Source organism: Egretta garzetta, unplaced genomic scaffold, assembly GCF_000687185.1.
Source record: "Egretta garzetta isolate BGI_Z169 unplaced genomic scaffold, ASM68718v1 scaffold117, whole genome shotgun sequence".
Taxonomy (NCBI): domain Eukaryota; kingdom Metazoa; phylum Chordata; class Aves; order Pelecaniformes; family Ardeidae; genus Egretta; species Egretta garzetta.
In genome coordinates, this window is record NW_009260479.1 from 4176429 (window position 1) to 4194177 (window position 17749).

The 17749-nt window shown below is 37.4% G+C and overlaps 1 protein-coding gene across 1 annotated transcript in view; it reads right to left on the reverse strand.

The window, feature by feature from the left end:
• The window catches only part of KMT2C (lysine methyltransferase 2C), a gene marked incomplete at its 5' end in the record, with an annotated part of 219835 nt that overhangs the window by 71975 nt on the left and 130111 nt on the right, over window positions 1-17749 (reverse strand). The window contains 5 exon segments of the mRNA XM_035899644.1: window positions 738-854; window positions 3285-3404; window positions 11972-12711; window positions 14332-14445; window positions 16898-17058. Coding sequence (XP_035755537.1) covers window positions 738-854; window positions 3285-3404; window positions 11972-12711; window positions 14332-14445; window positions 16898-17058 — 1252 coding nt within the window.

Consider the following 17749-nt stretch of genomic DNA (forward strand, 5'->3'; position numbering starts at 1 on the left):
GGAAGCAGGAGAAATGATGGAGACCTATTGAAACTGAGTGGCATGGATGGGGGAGGTGAATAGAAAACAACTCTCCCCTGCCTCTTCTGTAAAGAGCGCTAAGGAGCAGGCAATGAAACAGCAGGCAGCAATTTAAAACAACAGGCTGATGAGCTGCAGAACTAAGAAAGGCTAACATGGTTTCTGTAAGTTTTTAAAAGGGAATAGACAAATTCATGAAAGAAAGCTCCAACACAGGCTGCCCAAGATGAAGATGCCACCTCCTGTTCAGCAAGTCCCCAAGCCACAAACTTTTGAAGTGCCTCCTTCTTCAGGCCTCTTCTGCTTCTGCACTCTTCCCCCAACACTCACTCTTGGTCCCCTGGGTAGAAAAACCTCTGGTCTGATGTGCTAGGGCTGCTGTTACATTCTTATGCACAAGCCTTGCTCTCCCCTTTTGTGTTGTTCCAGTGAGCGCTGCCTTTACCTAGCGTGTTTTCCACCCGAGGAAGTGGAAGGAGTACTCCCAACAGTTGTTCCTTTAAGTGGCAAGAGCAGTATAAAATTGCTTCAGGTCCATTAAGCTGCAGTGCTCTAGTTCTTCATCACAAACACTTAATAATAGCCAGGCTTGATCAAATACCTCTGCTTTTTAGTGCTTTTTGGTTTTATACAGTATTTTAATACAAGAATTATAGCTGAATAAAACTATGTTACACTAACAGAATGCAATACGAATTAAAAATAAATGTTCTTACCCCTGGAATGACTACAGTCCCAACTCCATTTTTCAGTTTTGATCTACCTCTGCCACCTCTTCCTGAAAGACCTGCACCACGTGGCCTCCGCTTCCCTGGGAATCCTGATCCACGGCCCTATTCAATATAAGATAACAATTTAAATGCAACCTGAAGGTCTTTTGTTGTATGGGATTCAAACTTGTTCAATGCATCTAGGGAAAAACATGATTTAAAAAACACCCTATGATTTCAAGTGAATATGAGCACACTAGGTCATAGTCATTAAGTCACTGCATAAATCATAGTGAAATACCTTTAACTACTTACATGACATAATACGATCACCTTTATCACCAGCGAGAAAGCAGCCAAACCCAGAAATGTTTATTTTCTGCTCAGGAATAATTGGAAATACGGAAATGTATTTTTTTTCCACAGTTGCAAAGTATCCAAAATAAATATCCTCTATTCTATGATTCATTTTTCTTTTCTTTTTGAACAGTCAGCTCAGACAGTCATGTGACTGCTGAATAGGGTCTGGACACTTGATTGCTTGCAATCATAGAAGCTTTTCTTATGCTATGAATAATCAAGCAAACACTGGAATTTATTAGGACTCAATCCTGCTCCCAAAGCAAAGCAGGACCTGGCTCCACCAAACTCTCTTAATTCAGCACATGCAGAGAGAGCTTTCTATATTAATTCTATCAGTTGTACTCAGAGCAACACTTCCTATAATGTAATGTGTTTCTTACTAAATATCCACTTATTTTCAGACAGCTGCTTTTTCCCCCTTCCTTATTTTAGATGCAGATGTACCATTGCAGTGTTTGTGCTCTGGAGTATTCACAGTATGTTAAACTACAATTAACTGTGGAAAAGCAAGGATGTTTTTAATAATGATTACCTGATATTAATACTGTGATTTAGTTTGAATTCCATGATTGTTTTTAATTTCAAAATGAACTAAACACGAAGAGGATCCCTAAGCCTTCTTAACATTTTTCAGAGAGAAAAAGAACATATTGACAATGTCCCTGAGTTCTGGCTGGTGTGTCAGACACCTTTACATGTTTCAGAGCCTCTGATCTTTATAAATGACAGTAATTATGGTATATACCCAAATAAGTACCCTTCCTGCTATGAGATAAGCAATGAGATTATTTATTGCATTTCAAATTTGTGAATAATCTCAGCTCCTAATACAGCCCGTCTCCATCCACCAAGTACCCAGATACGGTGTCTGTATCCAAACATTTGCTGGAAACTACTTTTAATAGCAAGACAAAACATTTACTCAATAGAACAATGTTGACAGAACCACAAAACTCCTTGGGGATGGTGTCACCGACAGACATGAACAGTCTCTACTGACGGAGACAGGAGTTCCCTGGATGGAAAGCAGCACTATGGGCTCAATATTACCAACAGTATTTTTCAAATATGCCAACTCCTGTTTTAAAGAAGATACAGAAGTCTATGGTCATAATTAAAGGGAGAATCCAAGCATCCCAATGTTAAAATTTTATTAACATCCACCTATTAATAGAAAGAGAAATTAAACTGACTCAGTCTCACAGAATGAGGTAATGCAACGCAATGCTATTTTAGGAAGTGAAAGGAAGGAGCTACTGATGGCTGAAGTATTTATATGTACTAAGGTGAAACTAAAAATGTTGTCCTTACATATATATGGAGTTAATACGTATGCACACACAGGACATAAAAGCGTCAGTTTTTTAAGATGTAAACTCCTCTGGCACGTTTCTTATTTTGTGTGTATCAGACCAGGTATCAGTATTGTTATTTTCACACAACTAGTAACAGGAATAAGCACACACTTATATCAATGTTAATGCTGAGTATTAAGCTGAAAATTAATGCTTGAAGCAGCAAAAGCTAAGCTAATGTCAAATTAAAATAAAATTAGCATGAAAGTTAAAATGAGATGAAAATAAATCATTGGGAAGCTTCAGCTATTTGTCAGAGTTTCATCATTTAGCTTTTTTGCCTTTATTTAAAAATAGTAATTCCACTTAGTTTCTTCAGGTGTTTTTAATGGTAAACGTCACTGTGGATACAAGCTTTGGTCCATCTAATCGGGTAGGGAAGTTATTATTCCCCCATTTGCTAAAAATGATGTCTCTCAAAATGCACTCTACGAGATTTCTCCACAGCAACAAATTCAAGCCACCCTTCAGATCTCTGCTCCTTTCCGTGCCTGGCTTACCTCACTGCCAGTCTTAAGGACATTTTCCTTTTCGGGTACTTTATTTTGACAGCTACATAAAGCTAACCACAAAAAGTGAAGTACTAAACACACACAAAAAATTGGTAATACAAGCTATTCTTTGCCACTGAAAATCAGGGCATTGCCATCATACTGTACACTCTGGAAGCATATATTTTTTTAACCTGAATGCTCCAGAGTTTCAGTAATTTTTGAAGGCCTTAAACAGTAATACAATGGAAGATTCATTCAGTTGTGAGATACAGAATTTCATCACTAGTCTCTACAGCAGAAAGATAGCAATGGATACATGAAAATAAATTCAAATTATTTACCACTTTGATGCTCCAAATGGCACTGCCAGGAAGCTGTCTGGATTTAAAAATGTCCCGACCTTCTGAAATGTCTGGGGACCAGGAAGGTGGGCTGACTGTATTATTGGTACTCCAAGTCCCCTAGGATACGGTAGGTGAGAAAATAGATGTATAAAACTTCGCAACATAAAAAAAAAGAAAAGAAAAAAGAAAAGGAAAAAAAAAAAGCAAGCAACAAAAAAAAAAATCTGAAAAGCAAAGCACATGCAAGCATAGGCATTTCTACGTTAAATTAAGTAGTCAATTAGTTCACTGAGTGAGAGGAAGGTGGGAAATTTTTAGCTTCTCATTGAAACATACACTAAAGCAAATATTAACCCCAAACTGATGGTTAAGTACAACAAAGTAAGTTTCATAAACAAAGCATAATACAAATTGAAAGCAAGCAATCATAACAACAAATTATATCCCTACATTTTATTGCATCAAACGGACACAGTATTTTGAGATGCTATCATCCCCTTTTACACTTCAAATCACATTTGGAAAGCACAGGTGGCCTTAGTTGATTTTTGAACCTAAACTGCTGACAATCACAGCAACAACTAGTCTGAGAAGCATGTGAAACAAAAGGAATATAAATAAACAATTAAAAAAAAAAAAAAGAAAAACAGCCATGGTAATTAACAAAGTACCTCTTTCCTGCAAGTTTGCCACAAATAAACCATTATAAAACCTCTCTACTAAGGTTTTTTCACCTCAGTGTTCTCATGTTATGTTGTGGTATCAATTTTTAATGTTATTATATAATATACATCCATATGGTGTACCTACAAACTCTTTTTAACTAATTGGTTATTATCTCTATTTATATAGTTCTCATCATGGTGAGGTATTGTCTAAAAATGTCACAAGAAGTATGGCAAAACAAGAAGAAAGTGCCAAGATGGACAAGAAGAAAAAACGCTGAAGTTCCCCATACACATTAAAATCTGCAGAAGACTTCCGTGAACCCTGAGTAAAGTCAAAATAGATCAAAAAAAAGATCAAAATAAATAACTTCATTCTAAATTTACAAAATAGAGTACTTAAAGGATAATACATTTTCCTAATTCTAAATTTGTGAGAGTAAGAAATCATGAACACCAAAATGAGAAGTAAAACAGACGAGAAGTATAGGTTTACCTTCTCGAGAACGACATTCAGCAGTAGAATCACACGGATGATACGGAATAACCTCCTGCATACTAATAGTCCCAACTATTCACACATGCATAACTGCTCACATGGGCAATCCCAAACACATTTACGCCTTTGAATACTGGTCTATACAATAATAAGCATTAAGAAAAATGAGACAGCTTTGCAAAAAGTGGGGTTTTTCTGAAATGAAATGTTCTCCATCAAAAATATGTGGAAAACAGATTCTTTGGAATCAACAACTCATCAAAACATATATTCATCTCAGACTGTAAATAGGTATTTTGCTAACAGCTGCACTGACTGAAAATAGGGCTACCCCTTAACTGATTTCAGGCCAGAAGGATCACGGGCAAGACCTCCCTAATCCATGCAAGGCACAGCCAGGTTAGCTCAATCTGCTGATGAAGGTGAGTATGAGCCAACATCTCGCTTACCCCCAAGCAGATGAGGAAAGGGCTCATATGACACCTTCTGCTTGCAGAGCTGGGTAGGCAGGGACCTACGGCTGCTCAGATAGCTTAGTATTCAAACTGGCACAACGGACCCAGAAGAAAGTTTGTCAGTGACCTAATTCCGCATAAAAGTTGCATTTTAAAAATGCCAACACCGTCCAACGGTACAACCCACAGTGTGGACACGGTGGTATTCAGTATAAATCTGCTTTCTAGGAGTTTAGCTATGCCTGCATGGGGAGGGGAATATCGACAACATAGCACTTGAAAAAACCCCAAAAACTCCACCACTCTACAGTTTTGTCCACACAGGTGGTACTTAGACACACAACCTACAAACTGCTTCGTCGCCAGAAGATTACCTCTGTGTTTCCAATTTCCCATCATTGTCCTTCCTCTGGCAAGGTGCTTCCAAAAAATACTCCAGCTGAACTTCTAGTGCCAGCAACTGCTCACCTGCACTTGGGTTAAAGTGAGTATGCTTGATAGAACAGCTTGCACTGTAAGATTAAACTATCCCAGTTTTTTGCTCAACTTCAGTTAGAGCGTCAAAAGAGATCAAAAGGATCAATGACCTCCAACAACCTCCAACAAGGGAGTAGTGTTGAACAGAAACCTTCTGCACCTGCAAACCTAGAGATGGACGGGAGTCCTTATTCACACCCAGGACGTAAGGGCATAATATTGATGACATAACATGGGCACAACTGCACCAAGTCAGAAAGGGGAGGAAAGAAAGAAAGCAAACTTCCATAGAATTGGAACCTATCCGAACACATTCCTGGGGTGACTCCTCTGAAGCACACATCACCCTCCACCTCTGCTGGGCTCCCTGCATGGTCAGCAAAGGGCAACAGGTGCTTGCAGAAGGCAACTCACCACATGGGATGGAAAGTGTCAGATTAGTCTCACCCTGCATCTCTCCAGCGACTCTAATGGGAACCTCAAGGTGACTACGGCAGGTCTTTAACACTGCAGGTATCTGCGGCTGGGTGAATCCCACTCCTCGAGCCCACAGCAACTTCCACCGGGCAGAAATGGCAAGACTGTAAGTCTGGTTTTGTTACATCAAGAGCACTGTAGTTTACTAATCATCTCTCTGTCAAAATCTCATTTTTTTACTAAGCACTGTCACACTAGTTAACAACTACATCAGCAGGTTTGTGGCAACAGGAAATTTAACTTTACTATGCTGGCCATATTTTTAGTATCAAAGAATGTTCCATTTTAGCAAGATAAAGTTAAAACTTTCATTGAATTTTAGAGTTTCCCTGTATTTCTAAAATTCATAATGCGTAATAAGTAACTGTTCTTACAATACGGCAACTCAAAGAAAATCTGTGTATCACAGGAACAATTTTTACATCAATCTATAAGGGAGGCAACACGCTAGCTAAGGGTCAAAACTCAAGATTTCAAACATGCTGAAAATACTTAACAACTAAAACTACCTCCTCTTATTTGGGACGTACAAAATTATTTTCCTTTTAAGAAGATACACTTCTCTAGTGATTAAGTATATTCAAAAGATTAAAAAGCTAATAGAATATTAAATCAGAATATGAAATATTCAGACTTGCAAAACAAAATGAATTGTATATGATTCATGGACCATATTGTTAAGAATTAAATTGGAAATTTAATCCAAGTTTTATTGTAGATCAGAAACATTTGAATTCTTGGTCAGATAAACTTAATTAAAAACACACACTTCCACAATACTACGAACAAATGCATTACATCAAAGAGATGCATTAATTATATTTTGGCTTTTAATTAATGCCTATTACCGCACAACACTGAAGAGAAAGTTCTATTCAGTTCATTTACATCAGAACCACGGCAATAATTATGTACTGTGACAGAAACAGGAAGTTCTAATTCTCCATCATATTCTTGAGTCCTTGAAATTGAACAACACAGCTGCAAGTAAATTATAACAAAAGGAAACCCAATGTCAGCAAGGGTCAGGAGATCTCACTAAATTACCACTGACTGTGTTTAGCTGCTTAATGCTTTATGAAATCTACTGCAATCGCAAAGGCACAAACCTGGATTTGCATTTTAATATTTGATGTAATTTTAGGGTTGTGAACAAAATTTAATCTATTCAAAATAAAGCTCCCCTCATAAAAAAACCATAAAAACCATAACAAAAACTAATCCTTGAAAAAGACCCTTTTTGCTATTTTTTTCCCCCCAACATCTACCACTACAACATACTTACTGTTACCACGTAATTCCAGACAGCAAAAAAGCCTTAATAACCAAGAAATAACATAAATCTGAACCCATCATGGTGCTTTGCATTTTTCAGTGTCATTTTAGAAAATCTTTTAAACCATCTAGAAACGTGTAGTGAGCTGGTAACAGTGATCACCAATATCTTCATGATGAAAATTAAATACCTCTAATCATAGTATTTTCCATGAAACGCATTCTAAAATAATACTTAAGATAAAACAAAAACAGTAGGTTATTATTTTCTATTCAATACTATTCTACAGATCATTCTCACCTCTTTACCAGTCTTACAATGCCACATTTGCAATGCCCTCCATTTACTGACTTCATATTATGCTTTCTAGTACATAGTGCTGTTGCAAAAATAACTATTTCAAATTTGTTCAATTCAGATACACAGAATATACCCAACAGCATTTAAAGTATACCTCCACAGAAAAAAATACCCATTTTCCTTGTGAAGATTTATTTCAAATTAGATATACATCAGATTAGTCTTTAATAAACTTACATGGTAATTTCCTTTAAGACTACTACTTCAGAAAAAAAGAAATATGAAAAAGATCAAAGAGAGGTCCTGCCTCTGGCATAAATTTGCAGTTTGTAAGCAAGGGTGGAAAACCTGTATATTCCATGGAGAAGACACTCTACAGACACAACTCTGAGGACAGCACTGTGAAAACTTTGTATTCAATAGTGAAACTGAATAATTATTCAAATATAGTTTATTAGCAATTGTATCAATAGATTTTTGGAAGGAAGGGATAATCATTCATCCTACTGTCCAGGACAATACATTAAATTTAATGAAAACATATCCAAATCAGAAACTATTCCTTTAAATGGATTCCCCTGACTCCAGTGAAGCATGTTTTATAAAATTGAAGAGCAATATATTCAGGATCCAGAGAATTTTTTTTCCTATTCTTCTTCCTATGAAGGTCCATAAGCCCATTGCAATGGATTTATTTTTTTTTTTTTTGGTAAAAAACAGGAACAGGACATTCCAACAAGGTAAGCTACATATTAAAAGATTTAAATCTTCTAGGAAAAAGTGAAGACTATTGCCATCTGTGGAAGTTGGGTAACGTTGGCTTGTCTTTGGTGTCCACAGAGTAATCAGACTCTTTATGAAGGATCTATTTTAAACCCGTGCAGTCCTGGACAAGCAACTGGTTCTGCAATGACAGTTCCTTTGTGCAATAAAAGAAAGCAGCTGCGGAGCCAGTGTTAGCTTCACCAAGTATCAAAGCCATAAACCTTTCTAATCAATAAAAATGACTCAATCCTATTTGTGTAACTTTCCTCTCTGATTTCGCTGCCCTCTAAGACGTTGCTAAGACCTCATCCAGCTGCAAGGTCACATTTGTGCTGCAGAACCTGAGTCCTGACAGAAAGCGCCACAACAGCATTAAGTGTTATTTTTTAAACAGAAAGACACAGATCTCAAACCCATAAAATTAACCGGCTTTTGATAAAGCAAAATTCCTCTTTAGTGACACCCAGAAAAGAACCACACGTGACCTGGTTTATTCCAAACTGCTACACCTATAAATTCATGGAAGCATTTTTTCCTCCAGAATTGTTTTCCCCACTTTTTACTTGTTTTGAATCAACGGGATCATCTTCGGACAGACAAGCACTGAAACACTGTGTTAGGCTAAAATGTTTTAACTAAATTTGTGTCCTTTCTTCAGTGGTGAGGCCACACTTTGCATGGAAAAAAAGATGGAATGGCAGAAAGCAGCACTTTTCTCAGCCGTCAGGACCTGCCCAACGATGCTCTCCCTAAGCCAGAACTGGGAGAAAACAACCATTTTGAAGTGTCTGTACAGGATGACACAAAGAAACAAAAGGTCTTAATTCTTTGGGTTTATACCTGGTGAAAACCTGCTAACTTGCCTTCAAACGTGTCCTAAAGAATTGTCATGTAACAGATAACCAAACCAGACCCTGGCACACCTAAGCGTCTGAGCGCACTGACAGCAGGCAAGAGAGCACGTCGCAAGGAAGATTACAGTTACAGATATGAGGCTTCTTCTTTCTTTTACCAATTTGTGCATCAGTTTCTAAAATGATGAGTTGATCAAATCATATACAGGGCTGCTGGCACAAACATCAGAAAAATGTAGCATTTTTTCTATGGAGAACCGAAACAAATATTAAGAAAAAAATCACAAGTGCACTTTTTAAGATGAGATAAATTGAGCACAAGTAGATAAAAACACAAGGTGTTCTTTGACAATCAGATATATTTAGAGGTTGCTGCTCCTATCTGCAACCCTAAATTTGGAAAAGTACAACATTCTTTAAAAAAAAACTCTGAATGTGTACAGCAAAGTTAGTAATTAAAAAAACCCTCAAACCCAAACCTAAACCAGTTTCTGTGTGCAATCCAAACATTTAAACACATGCCTTACCCATTGTGGATTTGTCTGATTACATCGTGCTCAAAAGAAAAGCACCTACCTGTAACTGCACATCTCTAAATCTTTTATTTATAGTCTACAAACCACCAGGTTTCAGTCCTGCAGCAAAAGCCCAAAGGAGGAAGGTAACACAGCAAACTTACAGCACCAGAGGTAATTATGTCACTGTTTAAGGCATATACATATTTCTGCAGATATGATATAAACCTTCCTGCACAGTGACCTAGAAAAATCTAACTGTAGCAAAATCAACACAGAATTCTTAAACCCAGAGGGAACAGAAGTAAGGTCCTAATAATAAAGTTGGGCTTAGAAAATATCTATTACATACAAGCTTTTTCTCTTTTTTCAAAATACGTATTATCTGCAGGTACAAGACTCGCATCCTCCATGTCCAACACGGAAAATGAGATGAATAGAAGTCAAAACTGACTCATGAAGAGTCTGAAAGAGATGCCCAAGCCCAAATCCCTATCAGCTAGTTAGGCTGAATTTAGATTACTGGTAGAAGGCGAGGAAAACAGTGGCCATTTTTCGCTAATTAAATATCCACAGGGTCTTTTTTTTTTTTTCAGTCCTTACTCAAGACAATTTTTCACTGACTTCCACGGAGGTGCCAGTCTGTGGTAAAACTCAATAATCAACGGAAAGTAAGAAAGTGTACTGGGACTTAAACCAAACTATGCACATGCTTTTCTTACCAGAAAATTGCTATTCACTTCACAAAAGTTCCATCTCAATAGGTCTTCAAAGCACAAGACAGAGATAATTGAAATCAAAAGAAACCTTCACCTTCACAGACTTCCAACATATTTTTACAAGACAGATCATGAATACTGAAAGTAACTTGTCCAGTTCTGTAACAGGGACTGCTAAGTACCTTTTTATTTTGCAAACTGTTGAACAGATTATATTGATTTAGCATCACAGCTAGGATTTTGTGTTACACTGGACTTCTAAACTGTAATTCAACTCAGTTTTACTTGCATTACTCACACCACATATTTAGAGGTTAATGTCTGTACTCTATTGTACACAGAATATAAAACTGCTGCTTTTATCACTGATTTTTTTTCGGTTTTTAAGACACGTATCTATTCTGCTACAGGCATTTACAGTCGGGATCAACCTTCATGTTTTCCTCAATAGGTTCTCTGGCTGTTAACTAATTTTATTACCAGTATCGTGATGTTGGTTCCAATTCAGAGCAAGGGCAAATTGTACAGAAAAATGAATACTGGAATACGAAAGAAGACAAATAAACTTCCCCAACAGAAAACCTGAATTCATTTTGGACTGCCTAAGAACCCCACTCCTTTTCAATTTGCATGATAAACTGAGAAAAGAAGTTTAATTTTTAAGACAGTACAGAGTACTAAGAAAAATTCTTTTTATACATGCTTGTATAAGGGTAAAAAAAAAACCAACCCAGAGATACTCCAAAACCTTCCAAAGTTCATTTCTTACATTTGTTGCCTTTATTATATACTTTTAATCCTTTCAGAACACTCTCTCATACCTTTCCTTAAGAACCAAGAATTCTGAACCCTTACGTAACATGTAAAAATGGAAAGACCTGTGCAGTATATAAAAAGCTTTTTTAACACTAAGTTCAGAAAAGCGTGAAATCATCAATCTAGAAGTCCCAAAGACTAAAACCAAATTGTGATGAGAACAGGAATGAAACATTAATTTGTCACCGTGACATACTTTTTGTGTAGAATTTTGCGAACACAAAATAAATCCTAAAGATTGATGAATCATTTTCCCCACAACTACGCAACTCAAATAGAGAGCAAGATGTTACAGAAGGTGTCAGACTTGAGGATTCCTTTCACTTATCAAATTTAATCCCAGTCAAACCACAACGATTTGTACCAGACAGTTCTTACGTGGTATTTACTAATGTAGCAAAACCATCAAATTCTTTACACCACCATTAAAAATGCTGATCAATATAGTATCTGGCAGCACGATGGAAATAGGAGTTGTTGAAGGTTTTTCTGTAAAGCCAGTTTAAGAAATGTTAGCACACTGTGAAAGTACTAGGCAAAATAAATGAAAAAGATTATGAGATAAATTAAAAGGCACAGCTTTATGTACATCTGCATTTGTAGCATATGTATCAAAAACATAACAAATTTTCTTTTATTTTGCTTTAAGCATGAGCTGAAAGAAACCTTACTTCTCACTAGAGAACCTTTATGATGTCTGATCTTTCAATTATTTAACATGAAATTACTTTCTGGAAGAAATATAATACACATCTACTTAGAATAAATGCATACCACATTATAAGAAACAGGTGAATTTAATGCATTATATTGAAATTTGAACTATGTGCTTCATAAATACGTAATGAAATATTCTACACGCTTACCTGTCTTGATCTGGGTCTTCCAGGAGAAAACTTGCGTTTGGTGATGGCTGGTTTTCCCATGCCAATTTTTGGAGTGACTGATATGTAAGTCGTAGGGAGAGCACTTCCAGCAGTGGAAGGCAATGCTGGGGGCTGACTGTGCTGTACATCTCGTGCAGAATGCAAGTCTAATGAAACATCTGGCGAGGAAGACACATTTGTCTTGTTTATATTAACTGATGGGGGAAGTGAGGGGTAAGTCTCAGCTGGTGATTTTATGGGTTTGTCTCCAACTGGTGAACTAGTTGCAACACCTTCATTTGCAGAAGTAGTTTCTACTTCTAGAAGAGCTGGTGTTTCTGACTTTTCACGGGTTTCTCCTTTTTCTGCATCTTTTTGCACTTTTATTATTTCCAGTTGTTGTTCTACAGGGGTACAAATACCCCCTTTACTTTCAGTCTCCTGTATTTCTGGCATCACAGTTATGGTCTCAGGTACTGAAGACAGAGACCGAGAGTCTACTGTGGATACTTCTGATACCTCCACGCTACCCTGTGGCAGCTGTGTCTCTTCCACTTGTTTGTCTAACTCCTGCTGTATTACAGCTTGAACACCTTCCATCACTTCCATCATTTTCTCAGTCTGACTGTCACCAGATGCTGGTGTCTTTCTAGGAGACATTTCCATTTCAGCTGAATTAATTTCAACAGAGACTTCTGTTTCCAGTTCTGTGGTCTTTTCTTCTGGTGATATGCCTGTAACTAAGTACAACCATATTAAAGGCTCAGTGTGAAAAAGAAAAACTTACACAGGTGTACTGGTCAACAAGTATACTTGGTACACATCAAGTACACGAAGTACGTATCATTTTACTTCAGTGAATTTAATATGTAGCTTAAAATATACTCCATCAATATCTTTCTTTGTACCTATGTTTATATTAGTCTATGGTTTTAGTACGTATTCCCACTGTTTGATCATTATTTTTCTTCCCCGGAAACACAGCAGAGTAAATCACAAGAAAGTAGACCCGAGATTAATTTTAGAGGAATCTGAACACACATTTCCAGGTAGGCAATAAAAGTAGCTTCTCCTTTTTCATTTCTGTGTAGTGAAGACGTATGCTAGCATAAATTAATGTATTTTAAGCAACTGTCCCAACACTTCCAAGAAGCAGACAGCTAAGAAGAACAGGACAAGTACAAATAAAAAACATCTCGCACCTAGCGCTCTTTCAGGCTTTAGGAAATCACCTGAAATGAAAATAGTTGATGCTGGTTTTCAATTTACTAGTGTCTCATGAATTTCTTTCAAAACTATTTGTCTAACTTTCCCTTGAACCAAATCAAGCACCTTTCATCCACAATTTTCTTCACCAAGGGGTTCCAGAGTCTTGTATCCATTCCATGGACAACCACATTCCTTGCTCTGAATTTGGCTTTTTCTGTCTTCTTTTGATGGACCCTGATTCTCTTACAGGCTGCTTACTTTTCATGACACTTGCACTCTTCTTAAATTCATGCTGCTACAACCTCCTCAGCCACTACAGTTTGAAACCTAGAATTTTATTATGAATGTGTCTTCACTGGTAGTTTTAAATCATGGCACTTCTACCACAGGCTGTGATGCGTAACACAGTGTTCACAGATAATCTGCAAGAGACTTTTGCTTTGGCTTTAAAATGCAGGTTTCTTGATTGTCCTTAGCGCAACCATCCTCCAACATTGGCTGGAAGTGGATGGGACATACTGGAAAATTCGTCAGCACTGATATCGATCACTAACACATTTAGAGGACTTGACCCAGACACCATTATATTTGTACTGTTTTCTTTGGCTGGTACTTCATGTGTGATTGATAAGACGTGTTTATTCTCAGAACATAAATGACCAACTACTGCAGCACACCCTGTGTGGATTATCAAACTAATTATCTTTCATTTACCAAGGGAAAAAAGAAAAGAAGAAATCCTTAACCAAAGAGAATTGTGGAGTTACAACCACAAAGCACATGAACTGGAAAGAAGTTCTACGGTGTGCCCCAAAACACACTGGGTGAAATTAATCCTCCAGTGTACAAAAGCATTTAACTCTATGTCCAGCTTTTGCAGAAAGACAGTCCCACCAAACAAGTAAAAACAATTTTCTCCTACACAAATATTCTGAAGACTATCTTTGCCTTCAATAAAATACTTCTTCAGCAAGAAAGTTAATAGTCTTGCTTGACAGTTCAGGTAGTAGAACTGATGCAGTTTACCTCCTACTGCTTTCCAGGCATTTTTCCCTCCTAAATTTATGAAGTACCACAAACCTTACTGAGTGGAACAGGGTTCTGAAGGGTTCACTACTGGCATTTTCTCAGACTGCAAAACTCTTTCTTACCGTCTGTGACACAACCAACAGCTGATTCTTGACCAGGGCCATCACCAGTAATGGGTTGTTCCTGAAATGTCGCATCCTCTCCACCACTTTCCATTTCCATTTCATCTGTACAAGCTTAAGGAGAGGCAAAGAAGTTATCAAAATTGATATGATGTTTATTCTATTACTTTGGCATCGGTAGTTGCTGCTGCTGTTTGACCTTCTGGCTAAAGAGAATGAAATTTAACGATACGATAGAAGTTAGGACAAACCGGGTCAATGAGAAGGTTACAGAGACTATATAGTAATTCTTAAAGATGAAGAGCCTTTTTCTCATTAACACCAAAGCTATTTTATACCTTTCAGACAGTGAAAAATGTCTGTAAAGCAATTACATACACCTAATTATGAAAATTTAATTTACAAGTCACAGAATTCTGCATTACCTGAGCAATACAAAGGTAGTTTCTGAAATTCCAGTCTGCTAAACTCACAGAACTCGTAGCATGAAGGCTTCAAATTTTACACAAATACTACAATGACTTATGGCATAGGTAAGAGGTTCTATCTACTATCAGCACTTGGAACATGATTTTCAACCTACCTGTTCAACCACATGAAAACTAAGTTTTGCCACTTTAGAACTAGGATACCTTAATCTGCCAGTTCCCCATATTAAATAAAGGGATTTGCATGGAAAAGGCACTACTGAGCACTGCTTTGGCTGACAGTATCATTACAGAGCACAGAAACAGGAAATACTCACTTTTTTCCTCATGTAAAAACTTTTTAAGTTAAGGAAATTCATTAAAATGCACTAGACAAAGTAGAAGCAGGAAAAACAACGTATATAGATGTCCTGGTTTCAGCTGGGATAGAGTTAATTTTCTTCCTAGTAGCTGACACAGTGCTGTGTTTTGGATTTAGTATGGGAAGAATGTTGATAGCACACTGATGTTTTAGTTGTTGCTAAGTAGTGCCTAGAACTAGTCAAGGACTTTTTCAGCTTCCCCTGCTCTGCCAGGTGCACAAGAAGCTGGGAGGGGGCACAGCCAGGACAGCTGACCCCAACTGGCCACAGGGCTATTCCAGACCAGACGGTGTCACGCTCAGTATATGAACTGGGAGAGTTGGCTGGGGGGCAACGATCGCTGCTCTGGGACGGGCAATTGCATTGAGCATCACTTGTTTTGTATACTGTATTATTATTATTATCCTCTACTGTTTTATTAAACCTTCTTTATCTCAACCCACGGGTTTTACTTTTTTTTTTCCGATTCTCTCCCATCCCACTAAGGGCGGGGGAGTGAGCAAGTGGCTGTGTGGTGTTCAGCTGCCTGCTGGGTTAAACCACAACAATAGTGTTAACTCAAAAGGAACTGATCCTCGACGGATGTTAGCACAAAAAAAGTCAAACGAATATAGCTTTCTGTTCAGGAAAGTCTCTTTAAAGTTCAAAAAGCCGGGAACTATTAGGTGATGCTACTTTTAGCACCTAAAAACTGCTCTCAGACTCTGCCAGCTTTAAAGTGATATTTTAACTTTGAGGAAATAATCATTTAGATTGCCTCCAAATCTCATTTTAATGTATAAAAGTGCTCTCCTGGGTATAAAACACTGCATGACTGTACTGATGTAATAGCTCCAGAGTACTCCTAGTAGTTGAGATGACAGTCCTGTTCTTCCTTGGGGAGAAGAGTATGCTTGTCAATGCTTCTACTAGCCAGAAATCCTAACAGAAGTATTACTTAAAACTTTAGCCTTTCAAATAAACCTGTTACTTATTCAAAAGGGTCTTCAGCAGAAGACTGGGAATTTTTCCAGCATAAGCTTTGGATATTACTTGGACATCTTCCTATTACTTTGGCTTCCGAGAGCCAACAGCCTCTACTGACCTTTCAGAATAGAAGTGATCTTCAAAGGTTTAAGTTGCCACTTTTTCCTAGCTCAGTGTGCATGTTCACTGACAGAGTTCTGCTCATTTACATACAGTTACTGACTGCCACTGCCCTTCCTCTGGGATCACTTTCTTCATCATTTCTTTACTGCTCACAAAAGGTATGCACTTACATGTATTAGCTAACGTCAAAGAGAATGACTTGTTTACACAAAACATGTTTAAACATACAAAAATTAAGAGTTTTATTGTAGGCCAATACTTCCCCTTTCCAGTCAAAAATTATTGGGCTTTTGAGAACATGGATACTTATGGAACTGAGCTATCTACTTCTTTTATTGGGAAGATCAATGCACAAACACTGCTGTTTAGGCATCAGAAATGCACATGGCGGTGGTCGTGCAGTCCACAGAATTGCTACAGGGTGGCAAGCTGAAGCTGGAAGTTTGAGAGCCACCATTAAGGTGCTTACTTGCCCATGTCTCTAATACGGGATCCTGAAGCCAGAAAGCATATTAAGACGACAGCTCACCCATGGATTGGCTTGGGAAGCTGCTGCTAAATAGAGGAATAGATGAACTCCACAGAGTAGAATATGAAAGGCTGGATCACAAAAGACTTAGTGAGACAGCTGCAGATATTTATATTTGATGTTAGCATTTTGGAAATACAAAGATTACGTCTGATTACCTGTTATACTGTCAGGTTCAGGAATGAGTTCAGAAGTGTCCATTACATCACATGACTGAGTCTGATCCCCTTCTCCTTGTTTACAAAGAGTGCAGATGTAGTCTTTCAACTGAGACTCCAATTCACTACCTGGAGATCTGTCACATTCTATGTGAATCCACCTGGGGAGATTAATTTAGTGTGACTATGATTTTAATAATGAAAATATACAGTATCCTAGTAAAAATCAATTAAAAAATAGCACTGTTTTCCATTCCTATGAGGAAATAAAAAATTGCAATCAATGCTTTATTATGGAGAATTTTAGAGAAATAAGCATGATACGTCGGTATGTCAAGCAGTGAACTAATTTAAACATGAAGACCTAAGCTGTCACTAAAGCCAATTGGACACCACACTTATAGCAATATCAAGATGTTCCACAGCAAGATACAATAGCATTGAATATGAAACACAGTCTACATTCTTAAAATATTCCCAATAGCGCTTTTTTTTTTTTAATTACAGGCATAGCAAAACACATAAAATTAAACAGAGAACACCTAATTGAAAATTTAACAAAAACAGACCATTGCAAACAACCCTGTTTATACAAGTGTCTTTAAAAGTTAGGACGATGACTCTTCTAATTTGCTCACTCACAAAATAGATGCCATGTAAGAAGCAGCAGCACATATTTCTCTGTTCACCTCAGGTAACTGCCAATTAAAATTTATTTGCTAAGATTAAAATAAGACTACCTACTATTGTTCATTGTATTTAGGGATGAAGGATCAAGATGTTGCACAACAAGATACTGTAGGATTGTACATCAAACACAAACTACACCCTTCACAGAAACGCATCAACATC